General features: G+C 47.1%; 1 protein-coding gene across 2 annotated transcripts in view; it reads left to right on the top strand.

Moving 5' to 3' along the window:
• Window positions 1-27,340, top strand: part of MYO7A (myosin VIIA) — a 158,204-nt gene that overhangs the window by 54,061 nt on the left and 76,803 nt on the right. For both annotated transcript variants that reach the window (XM_060273921.2, XM_088668456.1), the window contains exons 6-15: window positions 647-768; window positions 1,414-1,556; window positions 3,310-3,423; window positions 5,095-5,248; window positions 8,060-8,136; window positions 10,334-10,453; window positions 12,281-12,423; window positions 13,484-13,694; window positions 16,032-16,167; window positions 18,353-18,459. In XM_060273921.2, the coding sequence (XP_060129904.1) occupies window positions 647-768; window positions 1,414-1,556; window positions 3,310-3,423; window positions 5,095-5,248; window positions 8,060-8,136; window positions 10,334-10,453; window positions 12,281-12,423; window positions 13,484-13,694; window positions 16,032-16,167; window positions 18,353-18,459 (1,327 nt within the window). The remainder of the gene's footprint in view (window positions 1-646; window positions 769-1,413; window positions 1,557-3,309; window positions 3,424-5,094; window positions 5,249-8,059; window positions 8,137-10,333; window positions 10,454-12,280; window positions 12,424-13,483; window positions 13,695-16,031; window positions 16,168-18,352; window positions 18,460-27,340) is intronic.

Raw genomic sequence — 27,340 nt, 5'->3', positions numbered from 1 at the left:
GTCCCAAACATCTGGAGGGCCGAAGTTTGGGGATGCCTGCCCTAAACTACTGAATGTAATGGGACATATGTCCAGCTGTCCTTTGTCAACAACAAATTGTTGCTGTTTTTTGTGTTGAATTTATGCTATATGGTAATTTATGGACCTAATAGGTATCAAAAGCCAGTCCATGCAGAATGTAGGTCATAGCTGCCAAGTTATCCCCTTTTTTAAGGGATTTTCCCTTATGCTGAATAGGCTTCCTCGCGAGAAAAGGGAAAACTTGGCAGCTATGATGTAGGTACCCTATATATAGAAAGGAGCAAACCAGCGATATTTTAGGGAGCAGGCTAGAAGGCAGGGCCCATGACTTACATCATAGGAGCCTACACAACACAAAACACTGTATGTAGGTTTTATTTTATTTGTTTTTATCTTATATTTTGGAAATGTACATGCAGGTGTTTTTTTCCCTTTAATTTTTTGGGGAGCCCTCAATAGAGTGGGGCCCTAAGCTATAGCTTGTTTAGCTTATACATAAATCTGGCACTGGTCTGGGATCATGGAGAAGTGAGGACATTGGGGGCCACAGAAGCTTTGCTGTCCTTTGCCTTGACGAGATTTGGCCGTATGGTTACACCCAATTTTGTTGTTGTCATCGTCACAGCGGTGAGTCGGGCGCAGGGAAGACAGAAAGCACCAAACTGATCCTGCAGTTCCTGGCTGCCATCAGCGGGCAGCACTCTTGGATTGAACAGCAAGTGCTGGAAGCCAATCCCATCCTAGAAGGCAAGTTCGTAAACGTGGAGAAGAATACTTCTTTGTAACGTACTGTTGACACGCCAATCACCGGGCGCTGCAAGATTCCAGGGTTTCCAGGCGCTTGCCCCAGGGTTCAGTTTCTACGGAATGAGGGGCATTGGCGACTGTGGTATATTTAGGGTATAGGGTTTATTTACACATATATACAACCTGAGCCTACGATGGAGGGGCTCACAGCATTGTCACCCCATGAGGACCTGGCGGTTCCCATTGCCGCAGCCTTGGCTTCAAGCAGAAATCAGGCATGGCTCTGTCTCCCAGCTTCCCAGCCTGCTGCCTGGTTCTAGCTTCAATAGCTGAGACCTCCAGCTCTGCCTTTTGTCTTTCTATCTACCGCACAGTTGAGGGAGGAGGCCCCAGCCCATCTTCCCTCTGGCACAAGGCCACTTCCTTTGTTACCTTAACAGCCCATACTTAGCGGATTATTATGACCCTTGTCTCGTTAATTCAGCAGTTGAATCCCTTCCAGATCCATACCCCCACCCCTAAAATCACAACAGCATTAAGGTTTCTTCAGCCGGGCAACAACCCTACTAAAAACCGGTTATGAAAAAGTCGGAGAGAACTCTTGGGGACGCAACTGTTTCCTCCCTTTCTTTTTGTCTCCTGTAGCTTTTGGGAATGCAAAGACGATTCGCAATGACAACTCCAGCCGATTTGGTAAATACATTGACATCCATTTCAACAAACGGGGTGCTATTGAAGGAGCGAAGATTGAGCAGTACCTGCTGGAGAAATCTCGTGTTTGCCGACAGGTGAGGGTCTTTGGGTGGCAGAGGCTTAGGTATTCATCCTCCACATGTATGACTTACCCTTTGTCCTTCTGAAGTTTCCATTAGGTTCAGGATGGAACCCAAAGCATGTCACGCCCGTCTGTTTATGCCCATACATAACACCTAGCAAGGCAAGCTTATGCGTATCACATCTGGAAATGTAGTCATCGTAGAAACGTAGGAAAGAGTTCGATAAGTTTAGCCAGGTAAAAGATAAAGGTAAAGGACCCCTGGACAGTTACGTCCAGCCAAAGGCGACTATGGGATTGCGGCGCTCATCTCGCTTTCAGGCCGAGGGAGCCAGCGTTTGTCCACAGACAGCTTTCCAGGTCATGTGGCCAGCAGGACTAAACCGCTTCTGGTGCAACAGGACACCGTGACGGAAACCAGAGCGCACAGAAACACCATTTACCTTCCCGCCACAGCAGTACCTATTTATCTACTTGCAATGGTGTGCTTTCAAACTACTAGGTTGGCAGGAGCTGGGACAGAGCAACAGGAGCTCACCTTGTCGCGGGGATTCGAACCACCGACCTTCTGATCGGCAAGCCCAGCTAAGTTTGTTCTGGGTATAAGCTTTCGTGTGCATGCACACTTCTTCAGATACCATGAAAGATACCTTCTTCAGATGCACATGAAAGCTTATACCCAGAACAAACTTAGTTGGTCTCTAAGGGGCTACTGGACAATTTTTTTATTTATTTCGACTGCGTCAGACCAACACGGCTACCTACCTGAATAGCCGATTATAAATTTTGTGTGGCTTCCCACATGCTGTACTTCAAGGTCTGATTCCCTTTAATTCTGCCTCCAGACTATTGCACAAACCAAATACAACCCACTCTTGATAAAATCCCTTATGCCACAGCTACAGTAACTTAACTTTAATTCGCATTGACACATATAAAAATTTGTAAATTCGCAAGTGACTTGGAACTCAAGGCTGATGTGGCCTGTTTAATTATTATTTGCTGATGTTTGACTTTACTGTTTACTATTAGATTCTGATGGATTGTTGAATGTTGCTTTGTTTGATAGAAGTTGTTTATTTTAAAGTTATTGTGACTTTTATATTGGATCAGATTGTTACTATTCATGTTTGATGTTTTCTTTATCCTCATCTATGTCTACCTCTACCTCTTCTTCTTCGAGTTAAGTCCTCCAAAGTGAAAGCAAAAAAACTTCCTGGAGACTGCCTTGTAATGTTTAATTCCATGGATGTTAGAAATTTAATTCTGAGTCAGAGCTTTACACAAAAATTAGTGATAGATGGAAGAGAAATTATTGTGTACAAAGAAATTCCGAATAGAATCCTTCACAAAAGGGACAATTATAGAGAGATTGTGGGAGTACTGAGGAAAAATGAAATTAATTTCAGATGGGAAATATTGGATGGAATAACATTTTACTTCAAAGGGAGAAGGTTCACAATTAAAGGCTCCCAGGAAATTGAAAAATTTAGGAGGAAATATAAGGAAATATTAGGATGGGTAAGGAAAGAGGAAGAAGGGGCGGTAGGAGGAGTAGGTGAAGGAATAGAAGAAAAGGCTGAGGGAAAGGAATCAAGTCATGTTTGATGTTTTATTATGTTTTCATGTCTTGGAAGCCGCCCAGAGTGACTTGGGCAACCCAGCTAGATGGGCAGGGTAGAAAATAATAATAATAATAATAATAATAATAATAATAATAATAATAATAATAGAGCTTTACTCCCCCCCCCCCGTTTCTCTTTCAGGCCCAGGATGAGAGAAATTACCATGTCTTTTACTGCATGCTGAAAGGAATGACGCCAGAACAGAAGAAGATGCTTGGACTTCGGAAAGCAGGAGACTATAACTACCTCTCAATGGTGAGGGCAAAGCCATTTTAAGATTAAAGGGGATGGGTTTTCACTGGTATCTGAGGCCTGGTTTTCACTGAGGTAAGCCTCTGTCTGTGGACCGTGCCATTTCAGACCCCAGACAGGAGCTCACACAATGGAAAACTCCTCCATACCAAGAAAAGAAAATACCTGCACTTAGAAACCTAGCATGTCAGGGAGAGGGAGGGTAGGCTAGGTTGCTTCTTCCTGGCATGCCGTTCTAGATCTCCACATGCAGGGAACTTCCTATGGTTACTCTGTGCATGCTCAGAAGCGCACCCACTCAGCATTGTGACGTTTGCCAAAGACCTTTCTCTCTCCCCCCCCCAAGCCTTTCCAAAATCAATCTTCTTTATGTTTCTGCTGTTTTAAGACTCTCCTTGGTTTTTTAGTGGTTCTTTGGCTCCACTCTAATGATAATAATAATAATAATAATAATAATAATAATAATAATAATAATAATTTATTATTTATACCCCGCCCATCTGGATGGGTTTCCCCAGCCACTCTGGGCGGCTTCCAACAGAAATATTTAAATACACAAATTTCTTAAAGATTAAAAGCTTCCCTAAACAGGGCTGCCTTCAGATGTCCTCTAAAAGTCTGGTAATTGTTTTTCTTTTTGACATCTGGTGGGAGGGCATATTCCACAGGGTGGGTGCCACTACCAAGAAGGCCCTCTGCCTGGTTCCCTGTAACTTGGCTTCTCGCAGCAAGGGAACCGCCAGAAGGCCCTCGGCGCTGGACCTCAGTGTCTGGGCAGAGCGATGGAGACGCTCCTTCAGATATACTGGACCGAGGCCGTTTAGGGCTTTAAAGGTCAGCACCAACACTTTGAATTGTGCTCGGAAACGTACTGGGAGCCAATGCAGGTCTTTCAAGACCGGTGTTATGTGGTCTCGGCGGCTGCTCCCAGTCACCAGTCTAGCTGCCGCATTCTGGATTAATTGTAGTTTCTGGGTCACCTTCAAAGGTAGCCCCACATAGAGCGCATTGCAGTAGTCCAAGCGAGAGATAACTAGAGCATGCACCACTCTGGTGAGACAGTCCGCGGGCAGGTAGGGTCTCAGCCTGCGTATCAGATGGAGCTGATAAACAGCTGCCCTGGATACAGAATTAACCTGCACCTCCATGGACAGCTGTGAGTCCAAAATGACTCCCAGGCTGCGCACCTGGTCCTTCAGGGGCACAGTCACCCCATTCAGGACCAGGGAATCCTCCACACCTGCCCGCCTCCTGTCCCCCACAAACAGTACTTCTGTCTTGTCAAGATTCAACCTCAGGTGTTATAATCCCTCCATACAACACTAACATGCTTGCAATGGGAAAGCCTTGCAGAACAACCAGTAAGGCCTAAGAAATCCATTATTATTGTGGCAAGAAATTGTTGAAGAAATCCCAGCTGCATTAAACTCCTAGTAGCCCTTAGTAATGACTTGCTGTTTATTTGATGGTTTCTGCTTGCTGTTTTTAGTTGTCATTCTTTCATATCGTCGCCTCTTTGAAGAGCCTTCGAGATGAGATGCACTTATTTTTGTCCTTGCAAAATAATAAGAATAAGAAGCCGATTAGGCTACAGATGTCCAATATTGTGCGCCACCTGGCACAAGTATTTCTGCTCCTTGTTGATGGCTCATTGATCCATCTCATCTTCATTAGGGCAACTGCATTACCTGCGACGGCCGAGACGACAGCAAAGAGTACTCAAACATCCGAGCGGCAATGAAAGTCCTCATGTTCACCGACACGGAGAACTGGGAGATCTCCAAGCTCCTGGCTGCTATCCTGCACATGGGGAACTTGCGGTATGAAGGTAGTATGCCCGGCAAAGAGTTGGATAACGGCGGCAAATTGGATTTCCCCAGAGAGACAGTTAAATTTAATATTGTTGCAGCTGGCGGGTTGCCAAACCTTTTGTCAGGCTAGTTGTGTGCCAGTGAATACCTGATCTCTCACATGATATAGGGCATGAATGCCATTTCCCCCCACCTATGCTCTCCTATGAACTGGATATTGCAAAATGGCACAAAACATCAATGATCTCTGCTCTAAAGGAACCTTGAATCCAAGTAGCAGCAAATAGCTGCCAAGTCTCCCGTTTTTCGCGGGAAACCCCGGATTTTAATCCGTTTCCCGCTGTTATCCCGAATAGGAAAAAAAAATCCCGTAAATCCCCCGATTTTCTACCTGCCAGGGAGGCTCCTTCTGCGCATGTCTGGAAATGCCGCTCTGCCCATGTCTGGGCACTGGAAATCAGGCAGAGCGGCACCAGAAGTCGCTTCTACGCGTGTCTAGAAGCGACTTCCGGTGCCGCGCCGCTGCTGATCCCAGATTTTTCAACGGGAGACTTGGCAGCTACGTAGCACCACCCTCAGAGCTTCTCACTGCTTGGAGACCACATGGCAATATTTGTGTGATGCATCGTGGAGGCTGGTATGTGTGAAATGATGATCGCCTAAACAGTACTCACTGCGAATTCTGTTTTCAGAAGGTGTGAGGAATGCCTATGCGGCAAAATGAGCCTTGGTGAATGGTGGGATGGTCTAGCTTGATAACAACAACAACAACAACAACAACAACAACAACAACAACAACAAATTAATTATTATTATTATTATTATTATCTATACCCTGCCCATCTGCTGGGTTTCCCCAGCCACTCTGAATGGCTTCCAACAAAATATTAAAATACAATAATTCATCAATTATTAAAAGCTTCCCCAAACAGGGCTGCCTTCAGATGTCTTCTAAAAATCAGATAGTTGTTTATTTATTTGACATCTGGTGGGAGGGCATTCCACAGGGCGGGTGCCACCACCGAGAAGGCCCTCTGCCTGGTTCCCTGTAACTTTGCTTCTCGCAGTGAGGGAGCCGCCAGAAGGCCCTCAGCGCTGGACCTCAATGTCTGGGCAGAACGATAGGAACCAAGTGTGCTGTTTTGAGGTTGTTCGTAACCTTTGGCTTAGTTCTCTGTGAGGTGATAAGTCCGTACAGCGGTGAGGGGGAATGAGATGGTGGAATGCTCCATAACATACATTCACACTGTAGGAATGGTGTGGATAGCAGGAGAGGATATATTGATTCAATATTATCCTTCCTCACTCACGCTAGTGAGCTAGTAGCAGAGCACATTCCCTTGCCCATTGCTGGAAGCAAGTTGATGGATTCGTTAGAATCATATAAGTCAGGCATCCCCAAACTGTGGCCCTCCGGATGTTTTGGCCTACAACTCCCATGATCCCTAGCTAACAGGACCAGTGGCCAGGGAAGATGGGAATTGTAGTCCAAAACATCTGGAGGGCCGAAGTTTGGGGGTGCCTGATATAAATTAAGCAATCTAGCCTGGCTTGTAAATTTCCCCCTTAATTCCCTCTTAAAAACAATAACGACACAACAGTCATGTTTAAAAGTAATGATAAAGCTTACTTGCATTCAGTTCACAGTATTGAGCAGGCTTTATCTTGCAGTTACAGGTCCATTTGTAGAGACAAGAAGTCTGAGCTAGGCCTCAGACTTTCTACCTTGTGGCTTCCATCCTCTGTAAGGATGAGCCATGTACTGCTGGCTAAGAGCCAGCAGAGAGGAAGATGGCAAGAGAGCAGCAAAGGAGCTGAAAGAGAGGAAGATGGCTGCATGACTGGCATTTATAGGGTCTGCTAGGGTCATGCCCACCTACCTGGTCACACACGGGGGGGGGGATGCTCCAGAGCAGGTGTGGCAGGAAGTGTGGAGCAACATTCCTGTAAGGGGGAGGGCTTATAGGGAACAGCCCCCCCTCGTCAGGTCGAGTTCCTCGCAGAGCAGCAAGTCCAGCAGCGGATCAGATTACAGGAATCAGGAAGTAGAGAGGGAGGGGAGAGGCTCTGACAGCATGTGAGAGCCTCAACACCGAGTAGAGAAGGAAGCAGCTGGGGAGGAAATGACGGGATTGGCCAATGGAGAGCAGTCAGAAGGACGGCCCTTCCCCCAGACGCCTGAATTGAGGCGCATGGCACCCTGTAGGGCAAGAGGGAGGCGCTTTGGGGTTCCCAAGCTCTTATGTTGGGCGCGAAACAGAAAGAAGCCATTGTGAGGTTCTGACTCGAACTAAGCAGACATGTTTTCCAGACTCTTTGTACTGTAAATAAGATGCACAATTAAAAAACACTTTAAAGACAAGGAGGTGTGGAGCGTCGTTACTCAAGAGTAGCCGCAAGAACCTCTGACAATTCCCCTGTGCGTCCACTCTAGGAAACAAAAATATTGAATTTGACTGCTTCAGTGAACGATACATCCCACATACACACAAAAAATACAGCTACAAAGGGTTGTATACAATCTCTTCTCCCCCAGTAGTGTGAGAGCCCTTTCACTAATGAATAGCAGGGTTTAAAGGCTGGTAAACGAAGGAATCCAACAGCTGTGCCTGCAGATTCTTGTTGTGAAACAGCTGATCCTTGCCGTGCATCTTGACGCAAAACAATCATCGGTAAGGTGCTTGTCTTTTCCCTTCCGCAACGTTCTGCCAGTGAAACGATTGTGCTGCTAGTTGACTTCAAATGTTAGATGCGACCCGTAAGAATGTTAGATGCTCTTGTATCAACCGTTTTTGCAACCATCTTTTCTCGGATATTGCCTCACACAGCTCGGACCTATGACAACTTGGATGCCTGCGAGGTGGTTCAGTCTGCATCGCTGATCACTGCGGCTTCGTTACTAGAGGTGAGCTGAACATCTCCCTTCCTTGTCTGGCTTGCTTGTTCTTCGGAGGGGGGGTGGTCTATGGAACGGATGCACAGAAAGGAGAACAGAAGTGATGGTGCCTGGGAAAGAAAATCACCCTGAACTTAAGTGAAATGAAATTGAGGTCGCAGGATCCTGTTGCGATTCACGGGGATAGTACCAGACAGTGAGCTGGTAGGGCATGGCCTCTGGACCCACAGACTCAATGTGGTCCCACAAAAGAGAGAAAAACACTATGCGGATGGAGACACGCTTGAGCTTCTCTCTACGAGGGAGTGTGGCGGTGGCTGATGAAATGCCTCTCCACACCCTGAATTGCTTGGGTAGGTGATGGAGGGGAAGGGAGGAACATGTTTTTCTAGAAAAAGAGGTGCCAGAACTCACCACGAACGCTGTTATGTATTCAGTGGTCTGTGTTTGCCTGAGCTTGAGTCTGGACTAAGGATTCTGATTCGATACATGATATCCAATCACAGACCATTTCAGGATTGGGGCCTCTGCCATTGGCCCTTAAACTCTGAATTGTGATTTGCAGCTTGGAAGTTTAGACAGCCAATCATGTTGGGAGTGGGAGTGGCCCAGGCCTTCAGAAATGTATATAAGCAGTTGCTTTGCCCCTGTTGTTGAGTTCTGTGTTCAATACAGTGGTATCTTGGGTTACGAACTTAATTCGTTCCGGAGGTCCGTTCTTAACCCAAAACTGTTCTTAACCTGAGGCGCACTTTTGCTAATGGGGCCTCCCACTGCCGCCGTGCGACCAGTGCACAATTTCTGTTCTCATCCTGGGGCGAAGTTCATAACCCGAGGTAGAACTTCCGGGTTAGCGGAGTTTGTAACCTGAGGCGTTTGTAACCCGAGGTACCACTGTAAAGGTTCTTGCTGTTATCACTGTGTCTTGCCTCGTGGGAACCCACCTACACTTCAAACGCCTCCCTTGTTCTCTTATGGCAACGGCACCCACCTGAGAGGTGCCCAAACTGAGTTCCAGTAAGTTCTGACTGGGGGGAAAAACCCTGGATGCATGCACAATTTTGTGGCCCAGTCTGCTTTCCTTCTCTTTTGAACACAGAAGCCATGTTGTGTTATGCCTAAATGGCCTCGGTCCAGTATACCTGAAGGAGCGTCTCCACCCCCATCGTTCTGCCCGGACACTGAGGTCCAGCTCCAAGGGCCTTCTGGCGGTTCCCTCCCTGCGAGAATCCAAGTTGCAGGGAACCAGGCAGAGGGCCTTCTCGGTAGTGGCACCCGCTTGTGGAACGCCCTCCCATCAGATGTCAAAGAGAAAACAGCTACCAGATTTTTAGAAGACATCTGATGGCAGCCCTGTTTAGGGAGGCTTTTAATGTTTAATAGATTATTATTATTTTTTCTGTTGGAAGCCGCCCAGAGTGGCTGGGGAAGCCCAGCCAATAGGCGGGTATAATAAATTATAATAAATTATTATTATTATTATTATTATTATTATTATTATTATTATTATGCCCCGCCCACACAGCAACCAGTTTAGAATGTGCCATAGCCCCACAATAGCCATGTTGTGTTATGCGATACTGATAATGAGGCATTTTGTGTTGTGCCACGCCTCCTTCCTGATTGGTGCCCTCGACACATTTTGCAAAATTCTAAACAGGTGCCAGTGGCCCCAGAAAACCCCTGATGTAGATGCTGTACTTCTGCAGTTCTTATGATTCCCCCACAGCGTTCTGACGTCTCCCTCATGTTTCTCAGTGGTTCCCCTTTAGCTACAAAGCAGCCTGTCCTCACCCACCTAAGTTTGTTGTTGAAAGTCGGGGGTGAGGCGATAGATCATAGAATCATAGAATCGTAGAGTTGGAAGAGACCACAAGGGCCATCCAGTCCAGCCCCCTGCCAAGCAGGAAACACCATCAAAGCATTCTTGACATATGCCTGTCAAGCCTCTGCTTAAAGACCTCCAAAGAAGGAGACTCCACCACACTCCTTGGTAGCAAATTCCACTGCCGAACAGCTCTTACTGTCAGGAAGTTCTTCCTAATGTTTAGGTGGAATCGTCTTTCTTGAAGTTTGAATCCATTGCTCCGTGTCCGCTTCTCTGGAGCAGCAGAAAACAACCTTTCTCCCTCCCCCACATGACATCCTTTCATATGCTCAGATCAAAGCTGCAGGGGGCAGTGAATGGCTTTTATTTCCAATGCAGGTCGACCCACAGGACCTAATGAACTGTCTCACCAGCCGGACTATCATCACAAGGGGGGAGACCGTCTCCACCCCTCTCAGCATGGAGCAGGCGCTGGATGTCAGGGATGCCTTCGTAAAGGTAAACTCACTCCCATCTCTCTCTTATTTATTTTCTAAAATTTGCACACCGCTTGATGTAGGGGCGGGTGGAATGTCAAAGCGGTTTACAAAACACTCAAGTTTGTGGGTTTCCCTGGAGCAGGTTGAAATTATGTAGGGATATTAAAGAATTCAAGGATAAGAAACCTAAATGAATTCTATCATCAGTTTCTGTCTACATGAAATCTAAGGGCTGCGGGTGGCGCTGTGGCTTAGGCTTGCCGATTAGAAGGTCGGCGGTTCAAATCCCCACGACGGGGTGAGCTCCCTTTGCTCTGTCCCAGCTCCTGCCAACCTAGCAGTTCGAAAGCACACCAGCGCAAATAGATAAATAGGTACCGCTGCGGCGGGAAGGTAAATGGTGTTTCTGTGCACTCTGGTTTCCATTATGGTATCCCGTTGCACCAGAAGCGGTTTAGTCCTGCTGGCCACATGACCCGGAAAGCTGTCTGGGGATAAACGTTGGCTCCCTCAGCCTGAAAGCAAGATGAGCACCACAACCCCATAGTCGCCCTTGACTGGACTTAACCGTCCAGGGGTCCTTTACCTTTTACATGAAATCTAATGGACATGAGGCCACTTGTCAACAAAATCCATTGCATAAAAATGGGAGCTGACAAGAAGAGACAATATAAAAGTCATTGAAACTGAGCGCCAGGTGTAAAAATTCTGCTATGCAGTAACAGAAGTAGATAGAGCCACAAAATGGAAATCCATTTATTTATTTCGACTATTTGTGCAATGCTTCGTCCCAATTGCCTCTAACGTATCTCAAAATAATATTTCCTCAGCATGTGAAGTACCATCAGTGCCGGATTTACGTAGAAGCTAAACAAGCTCTAGCTTAGGGCACCACACTCTTGGGGGGCCTCCCAAAAAATTAAAGGAAAAAACAAACTGGATGGACATTTCCAAAATATAAGTTAAAAAATAAATAAAACAAAACATACATACAGTTGGAGCTTAATAATTATTTCACTCTTAATATACTTCTTCTTAATTGTATTTCAGTTCAACAGTTACTTTGATAAAATACATATTTTGTTATGTGCAAATGGCTTTAGATACCTATTAGGTCCATAAATTACTATACAGCATACAGTGGAACCTCGGTTTACGAACACCTCGGTTTACAAATTTTCGGTTTATGAACGCTGTGGACCCATCTGGAATGGATTAATTCACTTTCCATTACTTTCAATGGGAAAGTTCGCTTCAGTTTATGAACAGACTTCCGGAACCAATTACACCCATGCTTCGGGTTAAGTACGCTTCAGGTTGAGTACTCCACGGACCCGTCTGGAACGGATTAATCCACTTTCCATTACTTTCAATGGGAAGGTTCGCTTCAGTTTATGAACAGACTTCCGGAACCAATTGTGTTCATAAACCGAGGTACCACTGTATATTCAACACAAAGAACAGTGACAATTTGTTGTTGACAAAGGACAGCTGGACATATAAAGGGCCCCATTACCTTCAGTAGCTTAGGGCCTCATCAAACCTCAATCCGGCCCTGAGTACCATGCAATAATCTGAATGGAAATAAAAACTCTACACAATACACAGAGTATTCTTACAATTCTTCAGTCATCCTTTAGATAGCTGAAATGCCAGCATAAGATGCTCTTAATGCTCTTCAATCAGATAAAAATAAAAAATGCACATGGTAAAATTCTGGATTCCAATTATCGTGAGTAGTTCCTATCCCTGGGCAAGCAAGAGGCATGTTGAAGAACCAAAGCTTTTGAGGCAAGCTATAAAATAAATGGCATTTACTTCCCTTCCCTTTCTCCAACCTTTCCAGGGAATCTACGGAAGGCTTTTCGTGTGGATTGTGGAGAAGATCAACGCTGCCATTTACAGACCTCCTTCCCACGAACACAAAAGTGTGAGGAGATCCATTGGACTCCTTGATATCTTTGGGTTTGAGAACTTCACTGTGAACAGGTACAGGAGCGAGAAATGTTCAGCAAAAATCTGCTGTGGTAGCTGGTAGAAGGGTGCAGAGATACTGTTGGGGTGTGTGTGTGTCATCCATCCATCAGTGCCCAGGATGTAGAAGGAAAAGTGAGGCTCAATCACAGTGAGAACCTCTTTGTAACTCTGTCAGAGACTAGGCTGAGGAGTACTGCTCTGATGATGAATGGTGGGAGCCTTCCCCTCCCCTTGCTCCTGATCAGGATCCTGAATCTTCCCAGGAGCAGTGGGGCAGTATAGATTTGGAACAGCGGTTTGCAGAGGGGCATAGTTCTAAAGACAAAAGTTGGGAAGCACTGGGGGGTGAACAGCAAAGTGAGGAAGAACTGGAAGAGAGAGAGAGCTAACCGACTCTCTCTCTGGAAAGATAGCAGCATACCAGTCCATGGTCACATCGCACAGATAAGGTGGCTGCACAAAAAGCACAGTGGTTGTGAGATCAGGTTGCAAGATGCGGAAGTGACTAGGGGGGAAGTGGAGGAAAACCTTAATTGGGAACACCTTCATTCCGAGAATGGCTGCTTTGTTTTTTTGCTGTGATCATTAAAGACTCTCGATATGGTAAGCGACTCTTTTCGCTTATCTATGGCCAAAAGGGAGGAAGAAGTCAAGTCCCCGAAGCCTGACACTCTCCTTTGTTTGGATTTGAAGAGAAGGGGGGGGGGGTGTCCAATCCAGGCACCTAATGAAAGTGATCGTGTTTAAAGAGGGATGTTCAATGTAGGACTCATGCTCTGCCTAATGGTAGGGCTGGCCTTATGCTGGAGTGCACAAGGGGTGTCAACACTGAAAAGGCCCTGCTTCTGGTAGACCTGGCGAGGGCACCCAGAAGAGGGCCTCAGATGTTTGAATTAAGTACATGGGTATATCTGGGAGAAGGGGGTCCTTCAATTCATCCCGTTGGGTATTAATTCTTAGCAAAATAATAATAATTCTTGCATCTGTTACCAAATTATTCCTGAGCTAATTAAAAAAAATAAATCTGTTTCTGTATTTCCCTCATTGATGATGCTTGTTATCCCTCCCCCAGTTTTGAGCAGCTGTGCATCAACTTTGCAAACGAGAACCTCCAGCAATTCTTCGTCCGCCACGTCTTCAAGCTGGAGCAGGAGGAATACAACCTGGAGAACATTAACTGGCAGCACATTGAGTTCACCGACAACCAGGATGCCCTCGACATGATTGCCATCAAACCGATGAACATCATCTCACTCATTGACGAGGAGAGCAAATTCCCCAAGGTCAGGATTCAGAACTTGTGTGTTGGATTGAGGGAAGACCTCCTTCTTTCCGACACTCGCTCTCACCGGTGCTGAAATCAGCAGTTACTGCACTCAGGTCCATCAGAAACCTGCAAGAAGGATCTGATTGCAATAACTCCCTCTGCTGATTTCAGCACTCGAGAGGGTCTGTAAGGAAGAAGTCTTTCAGATATTTGAGGCCAGCATCATCTGGGACCTTAGCACCGATGTGAGCTGTTTTATGAGATCTAAACAGAACCCTTCCCACAGCCCCCAATGTCTCCTCCTCTCCAGGGAAGCCGGTGGCGCTGTGGTCTAAAACACTGAGCCTCTTTGGCTTGCTGATCGGAAGGTCAGCGGTTCGAATCCCCGCAACGGAGTGAGCTCCCGTTGCTCTGTCCCAGCTCCTTCCAACCTAGCAGTTCGAAAGCAAGCCAGTGCAAGTAGATAAATAGGTATCGCTACGACAGGAAGGTAAATGGCGTTTCTGTGTGCTCTGGTTTCCATCACGGTGTCCCGTTGCACCATGCTGGCCACGTGACCCGGACAGCTGCCTGCGGACAAACGCCAGCTCCCTTGGCCTGAAAGCAAGATGAGCGCTGCATCCCCATAGTCGCCTTTGACTGGACTTAACCATCCAGGAGTTCTTTACCTTTACCTCCTTTCCAGGGTTCCCACACACACACACAAGCAATTAGAGACTGTGGCTGATTGAGTGCCTTTGCTCCTTTCACTTCATGCCTCTCCTGGTCCTGGGACATCAGAGGGAAGGGGAGCTTGTTGTAGCAAGAGGGGGAGACACCTGTGGCTGTTCACCAACCAGACCCATATCTGCTTCTTGACCCCTCCTCCACTTCTGCCTCTGCTTCTGGACTGCTCTCTGCCATGGGCTCTACCCATAGCTGCCAAGTTATCCCTTTTTTAAAGGGATTTTCCCTTATGCTGAATAGGCTTCCTCACGAGAAAAGGGAAAACTTGGCAGCTATGGCTCTACCTGCTCACTAAGGCCTGTTACCCATTCATCTTCCAACACCTCCTCCTCCTCCCAAGTCTTCTCCTTCTGACCACTCATCATTGAACTGCCACCACTCCCCAGGCTCTGAGCCTTCTTCCCTTCAGGGTTCCCCAGCTGATTCTTCCCACCCTTCCTCTGTGTCCAACCAGTCCATGCCACGAGCTAGCACATAAATTTGCATATGCAGACACGGATCATTGCCCCCTTGAAAGAAGGTCATCCAAATTTTAAATTAAATGAGATTAGAATGGTTGGTAAATAGTGAAAACTGTAAAGATGGAGCTGACAAATGAAAATCAACAAAGGGGGGGGTCTGGGGAAGCCCAATAGACAATGTTTAGGAAATTAGATGAGATTTGAATTTTTGATGTTATGTGTTTTGTTTTTATTTTTATCATACGCTGTGGTTTTTTTTCTTCTTCTGTTTTTTCTTTTTTTGTCATTATTTTTATTTTATTTTTTATTTTTTCTTACCGTTTTTGAATGTTAATGTTAGACAACAGCTGGGTGGATATTCGCCTGTTCCTATCCTTGCCATCCTGGGACCTCTTGGTGGCAGAGGGAGGTTCAGGGGGGAAGGGGGGGGTGGATAGAGACCCAACTATAAAATGAACCACATTTGATTGCCTCCCTCTCAGGGGGTTCTCTTGTGGGAGGAGAGGGCTCTGGGAGGGGGGTAGGAGAATGTGAAAAATATGTTATGTAAGTGTATGGTCTTTGTTATTATGTAAAATCTTATTATGTAAAATCAATAAAAAAATTAATTAATGAAAGAAGGTCATCCAGGTAGTATAATGTAAGAGGGAGGGATTATAGAGAACCCCCCCCCTCTCATGAGGAGCAGTCTGTCTCCAAGCAGTCATGAAAGCACAGGGTCTGAAGGGGTGAGTCAGGAGACGTAGAAGGAGTGCCAGGGCTCTGGCAGCATTGGAGAGCCCCTGCTCCACAGGAAGGAAGAGAGAGCAGTGGGAAGGGTGGACAGGGAGAAGGCAGACTGTAGACCCTCCCCCCCCCCGACACCGGTATTGAGGAGGAGGAGAAAGGGGAGGAGATTCACTGTCCCGAGGCTTTTATGTTGGTCAAAGTCGCGAAAAGGGGCAGTGCCGGATTCTGATACGGAATGAGAAGACATGAAACCGACAGCTCACTACACTGTAAATAACGTGCACCAATAAAGACTTTTAAAAGACAAGTATGTGGAAGGTCGTTACTCAGGAGTAGTCTTAACAACCCTGACATATAAGATACAAGGAGGGTTCGGTGGAGAAAAAGGAAGATCAAACTGATCATGATTGTGGCCTATTGTGTTCTAATTGATATAGGGAACCGACACAACCATGCTGCACAAGCTGAACTCCCAGCATAAGCTCAACACCAACTACATCCCTCCCAAAAACAACTACGACACCCAGTTTGGCATCAACCACTTCGCTGGAGTCGTGTACTATGAGACGAAAGGTACGTCAAAGTCACAGAATCATAGAGTCTTAGAGTTGGAAGGGACCCCCAAGGGTCATCTAGTCCAACCCCCTGCAATGCAAGAATCTTAGCTAAAGCTTCCATGACAGGTGGCCATCCAACCTCTGCTTAAAAACCTCCAAGAGTCCACAACCTCCCGAGGGAGTCTGTTCCACTGCCAAACAGCTCTTACTGTCAGAAAGTTTTTCTGCGTGCCTGGACGGAGTCTCCTTTTCTGCAACTTGAAGCCATGGGTTCGAGTCCCACCTTCCAGAGCAGCAGGAGTCTGCAGGTGTGAGGCAGCTGCCTGTGTGCAGTATCTGAACGACCTGTTTTTGATACTGAGTCCCCATCAGGAAGCAGTCGAAAACTTACCCTGTGCCCACCATGAGATGGAACGGGCTTCAGACTTGAGTATATTGTAATGCGCTCTCCCAATCTCTGTGCTGTGAGAGAATCCTGGGGGTTCCAAGCTCTTACTCTGGATTCAGCTTCCTTGGAATGAAAGTCAGCGGAGAGTGTGGTGTTTTTAAGATATGTGGTTTTATTTACACCTATATGCAACCTGAGCACAAGATGGAGGGCTCGTGGCATTAACAGCTAAACAGATCTTGCTTTTCAATTGGTCACAGCCTGGAATCCAGCACAGATCAAGCAGATGTTGGTGGCAAAGGGGAAAAATAAACATATAAAAGGTGAATTCCCTGGATGCCAAGATCCAGGTGTGGGGCAAGTGCTCTTTGGTGAGAGGATGCCAGCAGAGATTTAAAAATCACAAAATGCAGCAAAGTAAAGCATGGAAATATAGGCTGTTAGACCTTTAAAATATGCCCTTGTGAGTTCCTTCCAAAGTTTCCCTCTTCCCCCAGCATAGAAAAAGATCACACATTCGGTAAGTTAAGAATGGTTTACAGTACTTACACACTCTCCAAAAGTCAGATTCATGTGCTTTTACATACATCAGTCAGAAACTGTTGCACAGATAGTAAAACTTGGCTTAGTTACAGTGTTGAAAGTTCCTAAATTATTAGTATAGGAAGAGCCATGCGGTCTGAGCTTGGAGCAACCACATTGAGCTTCTCAGGCAGACTGATGGGGAATAATTACCTTCCTCCCAAGATGAGGAGTGACCTAGCTAAACCTGGCAGGACAGCTTACTCTATGGCATTAACCCCTTCGTGCATTAATTAAACTGAAGCATATTGCTTATATGAGGCTGGCTATCCCACAGCATGCTAGCTTAGTCGATAAGAGCAGGAGACTCTTAATCTCAGGGTTGTGGGTTCAAGCCCCACATTGGGTGAAAGTTTCCCACATTGCAGGGGGTTGGACTAGATGACTCTCGTGGTACCTCCCAACTCTGTGATTCTATGCTTCTTGGTCTCTCAGTTTCCAGCCTGCTTCTAGCTCAACTCTCACACGCTACATTCCTCTTGTTCTGTCCACCTGACAGATAGACAGGGTGCGGGGAGGAGGCCCACCCATTCATTCTATGGCATGATTATGCTAATTGTGGCACTTAACTAGTCAGCCACAACCCATAGCTGCCAAGTCCGGATCGTAAAGATCCGGGATCGGCAGCGCGCGCATGACCGGAAGTTGCGTGACGCAACTTCCGGTGGCGCTTCGCCCTTCTATGGGCACCAGAAAATGGCGGCGCCAGCGCCGGAAGTCGCTTCCGTGCATGACCGGAAACACGTAAAAGCGACTTCCGGCGCCGGCGCCGCCATTTTCTGATGCCCATAGAAGGGCGAAGCGCCACCGGAAGTCGCGTCACGCAACTTTCGGTCATGCGCGGAAGCGACTTCCAGCGCCGGTGCCGCCATTTCCTGGTGCCCATAGAAGGGCAAAGCGGCACCAGAAAAATGGCCGCCGGGAAGAAGCGAATTTAAGGGACAATGCCGGGATTTTTCGCCAAACGGGAGACCGCCAGGAAACGGTGAGAAAAAAGGGGTTTTCCCGGCGGATACGGGATACTTGGCAGCTATGCCACAACCATTGCCAGGACATAGGAGCTGGTTTTGCGCTCTTGCTCCTCATACTTTCTACCCTGCACAGAGACATGATCCCAGGAACCGGAAGGGACTCAGAGCATCATGCAGACTGACCTACCCACCCCCTCCCAAAAAAACCTCAGAGCAGTGTAAATAATTCTGGGCTCATGCTGTTGTCTTCTCCACTGCAGGATTTTTGGAGAAAAACAGGGACACACTTCATGGAGACATCATCCAGCTGGTCCACTCCTCGAGGAACAAATTCATCAAACAGATCTTCCAGGCCGATGTAGCCATGGTAATAAATCTCTATTGTGGAGGGGTAGGGTGAGTTGTCGGGTGCGGAATAGGAACATGGGCAGAGTACCTCTGAATGCCAGTTGCTGGGAACTACAATTGGGCAGGAGTGCTGCTGCATTTGGGGGTCTTGCTTTTGGGCTTCCCATTGGGTCATCCGGCTGAGAACAGAATGCCAAACTGGGTGGTCCTTCGGACAGTTCCGCCAGGACCCTTTGTACATTCTTGATACCCAATTCTTTGCACAAACTAAAGGGCCCACCACATAAAAGTATCTGTGTGCAATTCGGCATCCATTTAAAAGCATACCAGCCTCATAGAGTATAAAAGGAAATACAAAGGGTTAACCGAGGCAGAGAGCATTTCCTTCTTTTTGGAAAATCGAATGCGGCTAAATATTCTCTAATTCAGGATTTCCCAAACTTCAGTCTCCAGCTGTCGTTGGACTCCCATCATCCCTCGCTAGCAGGACCAGTGGTCAGGGATGATGAGAACTGCAACCCAAAAAACAAAAACAGACCCAAGTTTGGGAAACCCTGCTTCAATTGACAAAGCTGCTACAAGAAGCCCTTTTATCATTGCAGATCCTGGTTTTTTTGTGTTTTGAAGAACACATTGAATTTTTTCATAATGGCTGGGGGGAGATGATCATTCTCCAGCATTTATTGCTAAAGCTATCCCTTTCCCATGTCTTTGTACCGCCACATGCAACTGATGTTGAAATTAACCCCAGTTTTCCTTTGGCCGGTGCTGCTAGTTCTGAAACGGGAGCTGCAATATTTATTTTATTCCTTGCATTTATTTTCCACCTTTTTCTCCAAGGAGCTCAAGGTGATGTGCATTGTTCTCCCTGCTCCTCATTTGATCCCCACAACAATCCTGTGAGGTGGGTTAGGCTGAGAGAGGCAGTGACTCGCCCAAGGTCGCCCAGTGAGCTTCTTGGTTGAGCTGGCATTTGAGACCTAGTCTCCCAGCCCTCAATCTGACACTCTAGCCACTACACCACAACTGACCTTAATCAATCCATCAATCAATCAATCAATCAATCAATCAATCAATGTTAGATAAGTCACTTCAAAACATTTTGATGGCCTGATAACATGTGCTTGATTAATCAAGCTGCAAATTTTAAATGCCTCCTTTGAGCATCATCTATAAACATTCTTCTTCCTGCAATTCTATACCTTTTTCTTGCATGCAAATTTATACCTATTAATCAGCTAAGTCGCCCAACCAGCTAAGATTTATTCAGTCAGGTGACAGCCATACTTGAAACCACAGAAGGCGAGCTCTTGTGATGTTCATTTTATGTTCCTGGTTTAGTGATGTGTGCATGGTTGGGAATGTGCAATGTGTTTGGTTTTTTTTTTTAAAAAAGGCAGATTCTACCTTTTGCTCTGGGATGCCTGCCCTCTGGCAGCTCCCCCTGCCTGGCATATGGGTGGCCATGGGACCTGAAGGGATTTAAGTCTCTTTGTGCATGCGGATGGCCAGAATTGGGCATGCTGGCATGATATGAGCGCATCCACCGTCTCCCAAACCATCGTGCAGCCATGCTCAAAAATTCCAAGGCAAAGGGCATACTTGCGATTAGAGACCAGCAGAACCAATGCTTTAGGAAAGTTTCACTTGATCCTTTTCCTAAGCCAGGATGGCCTCTGTAAAGGGAAGAGATGCAGCCTGTTTAGGCAACCCGTGTGCCTATTCATTCCCCCTGGATCGAGGGGACACAGGTGACGCTGTGGTCTAAACCACTGAGCCTCTTGGGCTTGCCGATCGGAAGGTCGGTGGTTCGAATCCGTGCGACGGGGTGAGCTCCCGTTGCTCTGTCCCAGCTCCTGCCAACCTAGCAGTTCGAAAGCACACCAGTCCAAGTAGATAAATAGGTACCGCTGTAGCGGGAAGGTAAACGGAGTTTCCGTGCGCTCTGGTTTCCGTCATGGTGTTGCGCCAGAGGCGGTTTAGTCCTGCTGGCCACATGACCCGAAAAGCTGTCTGTGGACAAACGCCGGCTCCCTCGGCCTGAAAGCGAGATGAGCGCCACAACCCCATAGTCGCCTTTGACTGGACTTAACCGTCCAGAGGTCCTTTACCTTTTACCTTTACCTTACCCTCTGGGTTCTATTATTTCTCCCAGCTCTTGTGCACCTCCTGATCCAAAAACACAAGCAAAGGGCACCAAGTCCGTCTTCCCCAGTATGAACCAGAAAAAGAGGCTTTCATTTGGAAGATATGGCTGGATAGCTCAGTTGGACAGAGCGTGGTGCTGATAACTGCAAGGTTGCAGGTTCGATCCCCGTATGGGACAGCTGCATATTCCTGTATTGCAAGGGGTTGGACTAGACGATCCTCGGGTCCTTTCCAACTCTATGATTCTATATGATTCTCCCATGCTGGACCCACTCCAATTTGCTCATGTCTTGGCTAATGCCTGGGGGACCTTTGTTTAAACCATTGTTGCTCTAATCAGGCTGATGAACAAGGGGTTATAGATCCCTATACAGGCTGATGAACAAGGGGTTATAGATCCCTATACAGGAGTACCATCAGCTCTACTCAATTGCAGACAGTGGCCAACTCCCCTATTTACTTGCATCTTGGCTGCTTTATTCCCCCCTCCCTTTATTTATTATAATATGTATATACCGCTGCATTGTAAAAATACACCATAGTGCTTTGCAGCAATATGAAAGCATAAAACCAAACAATAAGATAATAAAAGTTAAATACCTTCTTGGTAGTGGCACCCGAACTGTGGAATGCCCTCCCATCAAGGACATAAATAATTCTACAACTTTTAGAAGATGCCTGAAGGCAGCCCTGTATAGGGAAGTTTTTAATGTTTCATGTTTTAATATGTTTATATATCTGTTGGAAGCTACCCAGAGTGGCTGGGGCAACCCAGTTAGATGGGCAGGATACAATTAGTAGTAGTAGTAGTAAACATAAGTTAAAAACAAACATCAATAGGCCATTGTGGAGGATGTATTCTTAATTGCCTGCATGAGCCGGGCAGAATAGGAAAGTTCTCAGCAGGTGTTTAAAAGTTGGCACAGAAGGAGCCTGCCGAATATCTAGTGGCAGGGAGTTCCACAGGATTGGGCTGATAACCCTGAAGCCTTGGTTTCTCGTTGTTGTCAAACGAGCCTCCCCAACTCGGGAACCGGCCAAAGACACTCCTGCTAACACTTTGGAGAAACAAAGGGAGGCCTTTGTAAAAATCTTTGTTGCTGGAGAGGAAGAGGCTAACAAGCCCTTTGCACACTGGGTGGGCCTTCCATCCTTACTCAGTTGGAGAGAGCTTCCAACACCCCTGTTTGCTTGCATCTTGGCCGATGCCTGGGCGGGCCTTTGCTTAAACATTTGTTGCTGGAGAGGAAGGGGTTAACGAGCCCTTTGGCCCCGCACAATTGTCAGTGGGTGGCCCTGCTTAGTTGATGACACTGTCAACATTTCTTTTTAAAAAAACCAGCCGCTGAGCAGGAGCCTTAAGTGTCACTTAAGATGTGACTCTTAAAACACCTCTTAAGCACAGGGAGGTCAGGAGGTGCGGCTTAAGCGCATGGCTGAGAAAGGGAGCATGGAAGGGGCTGCTCTAAATCAGAAAGGTAAGGCTCCCCACAGCCTTTTTGCATGGTGGGGATGATGCAGAAGAGTAACACATATAAGGAGATAGAGAGCTAGCTCAGTGTTAAGAGGTCAGGGGTCGGCTCTTTGCCGGCGCATCAAATCCCTCGACTGAACAGCTTAAAGGCAAAGGTCGTGTTCAGGTGCCATAGAGGGAACAGCTTCAACAGGAATAAAAGAGACAGCGCCTCTGGATTTTGAGCCGGCAGAGCATTAAAAAAGCCAGATTGAAAGGAAGCAATAAGAACTAGGGATGCGATGCATGCCTGCTTTTGTTTCCCAAAGTCAAACTCACCTATTCGTAGCAACTCTAGTAGTTACTTGGCATTTGCTTTACAGTGTTTGCAGCATTTTAGGTGCATTGTCACTCTGTTATCCTTACAACATAGCTGCCAAGTTTTCGCTTTTCTCGCGAGGAAGCCTATTCAGCATAAGGGAAAATCCCTGTAAAAAAGGGATAACTTGGCAGCTATGCCTTACAAGCACCTTGTCAGTATTACCCCCTTACAGGGGTGTACCCAGGATCAAAACTGGGGGGGGGGCAAGAGAGGGGAAGAGAAGGAAGGAAGGAAGGAAGGAAGGAGAGAGAGAGAGAGAGAGAAAGGAAGGAAGGAAGGAAGGAGCTCCCGTCCCCCCCCCAGCTCAGGCTGCTCCTCCCCCCTCCCATGTTCCTGTCGCTGGCTGCAGCCGCGGAGAGGGTGAAAACAGCCCGATTTCCATAACCCACAGCGACTTTTCCCCTTCAGTTTTTGGAGGGAAAAAGTGTGGGTTATGGTCCGTAAAATACGGTATTATAATTTTTTTTGCTTCTGGGGGGGGCAGCTGCCGCCCCCCTGCCCCTCGCTGGGTATGCCCATGCCCCCTTATTGAGGACTAGCTGTTCCCGGCCACGCGTTGCTGTGGCTCAGAAAGAGAAAGCATGTTCTGTTAGATCCCCCCACCCCAGCCCAACCCATTCATCCTCCCCAAAGACACGGCCCTCCTCCACTCAGCACCCTCGTTCCTCACCCCAGACGTCACGACACCTCTCTCTCTGGTCCCCCCGCTGCGTGATGTCATCTTCCTCCCGTGTGATGGCACCCGTCACCCTCACCCTGACCCCTCTCTCTCTTCCACCCCCCATACCCCATGTGCATCTTGGGAAGGGCCTGACCTGTTCCCCTGGCTGGGCAATGTTATTGTGATGTCAGAGATAGTCTGTAGCTGTGCTGCTTTGACATCTAGCAGATGGCGATGTTATTCTAAAAAAGCATGTTTTTACCTGTCACAGGTGAGACATCTATATAATCTAGGTACAGTATATAAAAACACTGGTGTACGGTGTGGCAATGTTGTGTCAAATTTTCAAAGCAATCAGTCAAGCACTTTCAGAGATTATCAATTTTGAACAAGGTTATCTTTACATTTTTATTTATATAGATGGAGGCCCAGCCTTCTCCAATATTCTCCTATTTCAAGGGAGCAGGCTGGACTCGGGTCCCCCCGGATCATCTCCAGTGGTTTTGCCGAATCCAAAAACGGTTGATTTCCCCATTGTGTTTGATCTTCCACACAACATAACAGTGTGGAAAACTCATGGAATATAGCTCGTGATTAGCGCTCATTTCTTGTTATTTGATTCTGGAAAATCGCCATGTGAAGCCCCTTTAACCTGGCAAATTGCAGGAGTAAAGCAACGTGATTTGGGGCAGAATACCAGCATGCAGGGCTCTCTTTTTTTCAGCTGGTGCTCACTGGAATTCGGCACCTCTCAGGTGGGCACAATTGCCATTCTAAGAGAACAAGGGAGAAGTTCATGGTGAGCTCTGGCACCTCTTTTTCCGGAGAAATAGCGCTGGTAAGGAGCATTTGAAAACAGAAGTGCTAGTACTATTATCAGGGAAACAAATGCAATATTCCCCATGGGCAAGCGCACCCTTGGTCCCTGGCAGGGATAGGACCTTCTTGGTAGCAGCACCCAGGAATTGGAAGCCTCCCCGATTTCCAGACCTTTCTGTCCACCCACTTGAGTGGCCTTCCAGTGTCTAGTGAAAGCCATCCACTTCCATCAAGCCAATGGCTTTTATTTTCTCCTCATCTGCTGTTTAACTGGTGTTTTCTTTCCTTGCCGGCCTGTGTGTGTGAGAGAGTGTTTGTGCATTGCTCAGATTTTGTTATTCCAATATGCATGCTTTGCAGTCTGTGTTCATTTAGGCACTTTCTATTTTATTCGATGATATGCTCTGCTTTTGACTCCTTTGGGCAGAAAAGCAGCAATAAATGTCAGGAAGGGGGGGGGACCCTAAGATTTGTGGTTCCCTAACAACCTCAGTTAAAAGACGGGAACTTTGGTAAGAGGAGAAAGATCTCTCTGTGCTTGAGACCTTGGAGAGCAGCTGCCTGAATTTTTTGCCTGAATTTCTCCTACTATACATAATTTTTTAACTGATATTTTCACTAATCCACACATATCTGCAGGGGAGTTTCCCCTGCTATAATGCATGACATTTTCGCTTAATAAGTGCGTTGATGTGCAGGGCTGTCTTAAGCATATGCGGCGCCAGGGTGCAAAGCATAGGTGCCAACTCCCAGATTGAAAAATCCGGGATCGGAAGTCGCGTTGCGACCAGAAGTCGCGCTGCGGCCATTTTGGAACTGGGCAGAGCAGCACCGGAAGTCGCTTCTACGCATGCTCTGCCCATTTCCAAAATGGCTGCAGCACCAGAAATCGCTTCTGCGCATGTCCAGAGACTTCAGACATGTGCAGAAGGAGCCTCCCCGGGCCAGTAAGAATCCGGGGGATTTACAGGGGTTTTTAAAATCCGGGCTGCCAGCGGGAAACGGCTGGGAAAACGGGGGTTTCCTGGGGAATACAGGAGACTTGGCAGCTATGGTGCAAAGATCCGCCCAGCACCCCCGCTCCTAGGTTGCCCAGTCCCAGGTGCACAGGAGAGCAGAGCCGGCCAGCCGCTTCAGCGACTTGCTGGCTTGGTCGCCCCCGAACTCACAGCGCAGTGCTGCCTGCAGCAGAAGAGCCCACCATGGCACTCGACCGACGGGCGGGCTCTTCCCTGGACTCAAATCTCGGGCCCTGGACTCTCAGCCTGGCGCCCCTGAGAACCCGGCACCCGGGTGCCCCGCACCCCTAGCGCCTATGGGTAAGACGGCCCTGTTGATGTGCACACTTAAATAGAGGCGTTTTGACCCTTGTGGGGCTTGAAAGGATGTGGAGTTCAGCACAGGCTTAAAATGTGATCATTCAGGCCTGGGCACAACTGACCTCTGGGAAGTCCAATCATTGCTACTTCTAAGCCACCCAGTGCCCATCAGAAGTTGTGTGCACTGGAAGTAAACAAACATGAGCCAAAAACATCCAGAACACCCTTTTTACTTTTCAATCATGAGGCCACGCCAAGGCTGTTGCTAAGCTGGTTGTTTCTTGGCTATGCAATTCCCAGGAAATGTCTCCCTGGCCCCCACTTTCCCCACTATAACTGTCTATCCAGCTAGTAAATACCACTGCATATATTCTATTCCAAGTTGCACCTTTCTATAGCTATTGCAGCCAGATCGACTGAAGAGTTTTAAAGCAGCGGTTCCAAACCTTTTCGGGCTATAAACTCATTCCCAATGTCCCCTTGCAAAAAGTGCTGTTCAGAATAACGGTTTGCACAACCCGCTAAGGACTGCAATAATGCAGCAAAATCCAAAACAGTAAGGATCCATTGCACACCTGTTTGAAAATTGAAGTTATGTAGTTTTAACTAATCCAATAAAATGGATGAACTTGGTCCAGCGTCACCAGCTTTTCAAAGTCACTGACACCTTCAGCTCCTCCCTTGCTGCCCTCTTGGTAACCCCCCCCCCCCGGAGGGTGGTACAACCCACTTGGGGAACAACTGGTTTAAAGCATAAAAGAGGTTTCAATTGTATCTAATTGGCAGGGTGGGAGGGATATGGTAACCCTTGTGTGAGAGTAGAGGGTCTCTATGTTTGTCTATGATACACTGGATGGGAGAGATCTTAACTGTGGTGGAACCTTCATATGTCAGGGGTGGCATTGATGTTGGGGTGACCAGGTCTGTAAAGACTGATGTATATGGCTGGATCAGCCCCTGCCCAATGCAAATTTTTGCAGTTGCAAAAAGGGAGTGGGGAATAATGTATACATAGAGCTGGGTCTCCATTGCATCCCGATGAGGACGCAAATTGCCTGCTCCCCAGTCATCACTGATCATTTGAGGAGTGGGGTGAGGTTGATAACCCCTTGCCCAACCTCAGATGGTGTGCACAAGTTAGTTGAGATGGGGGACTGTGGGTCTTGAGTGTATGCAACTTTGTGGGGTGGCTACATCCAGTTTGGGCAACATCCATCGCTTGGATATTTGCCTCCAAGGCATCAGCCAACAGGGAATGCAACGCTGGGGCCAAAAACGAGTATAGCCACCCATATTGTGCAAGAAAAATATCACTGGGTATCAATTGTCAGGCGGTGGGCAAATTGCCAGAAAGACACCCTCTGCCACATCCCACTAAATCTAACCTGGCAGCAGCAGTAGCAAAGGCTGTTGAGATTGTTCTCATTAGCAACAGCACTTGGTAGGGGCAATATGATGCTTGGGAGCTGCTAGTTTCCCAAGGCTCCCGAGTCCTTACTGAGGACCCGGGAGCCATGAGATTCTACAGATCCCAGGGGTCCCAGTGTTCAAGATGCTGTCGCTGGAGCATTCAGGGGTCCTGGGGTCTGAAGGATGGGCTGGATCTGTGGGGCTTGTATTTATTGGATGTGGGGGTGGGGGTGGAGATAAGTTTTGTGATCAGTCAGCACACAGAAAATAAGCAGGCTCTCGGTTACTGCTTGAAATCCAAATTCTATGAAAGCTGCTTGCTGCAATGAGCCAATCTGATGCCTGATCAGATGCACACAACTTCTACCACTCCACTGCAAAGGATGAAGAATAAAGAAAAAAAAGTTTGCAATTTTATACTAAAATCTTTGCACACTGGGACAGATCCGCCTCCGTCTGTTCCAATTCATTTTTGCTGGGGCTCAACCATAAGTCTGCTCTATCCCATTTTATGCAGAATTATTCAAAGAATGAACCGAAAATTGTACACATTATATTATCTGCAGCAATGCACACCTTTTTTTTGTATGCATGCCCCCCAAATGCATATTTTTCAATGCTCTTCAATGAGCCTTTGAGTTAAATACACAGAACAGTAAAATGTGTGTTTTTGTGGACGCTATTTTGAGCAGCAAAACTGTGACGCAA

The sequence above is a fragment of the Zootoca vivipara genome, chromosome 4 (assembly GCF_965207765.1).
Source record: "Zootoca vivipara chromosome 4, rZooViv2.hap1.1, whole genome shotgun sequence".
NCBI lineage: Eukaryota > Metazoa > Chordata > Lepidosauria > Squamata > Lacertidae > Zootoca > Zootoca vivipara.
The sequence above is the reverse complement of the archived record's forward strand: the minus strand, read 5'-3'. Positions and strand labels throughout refer to the sequence as shown.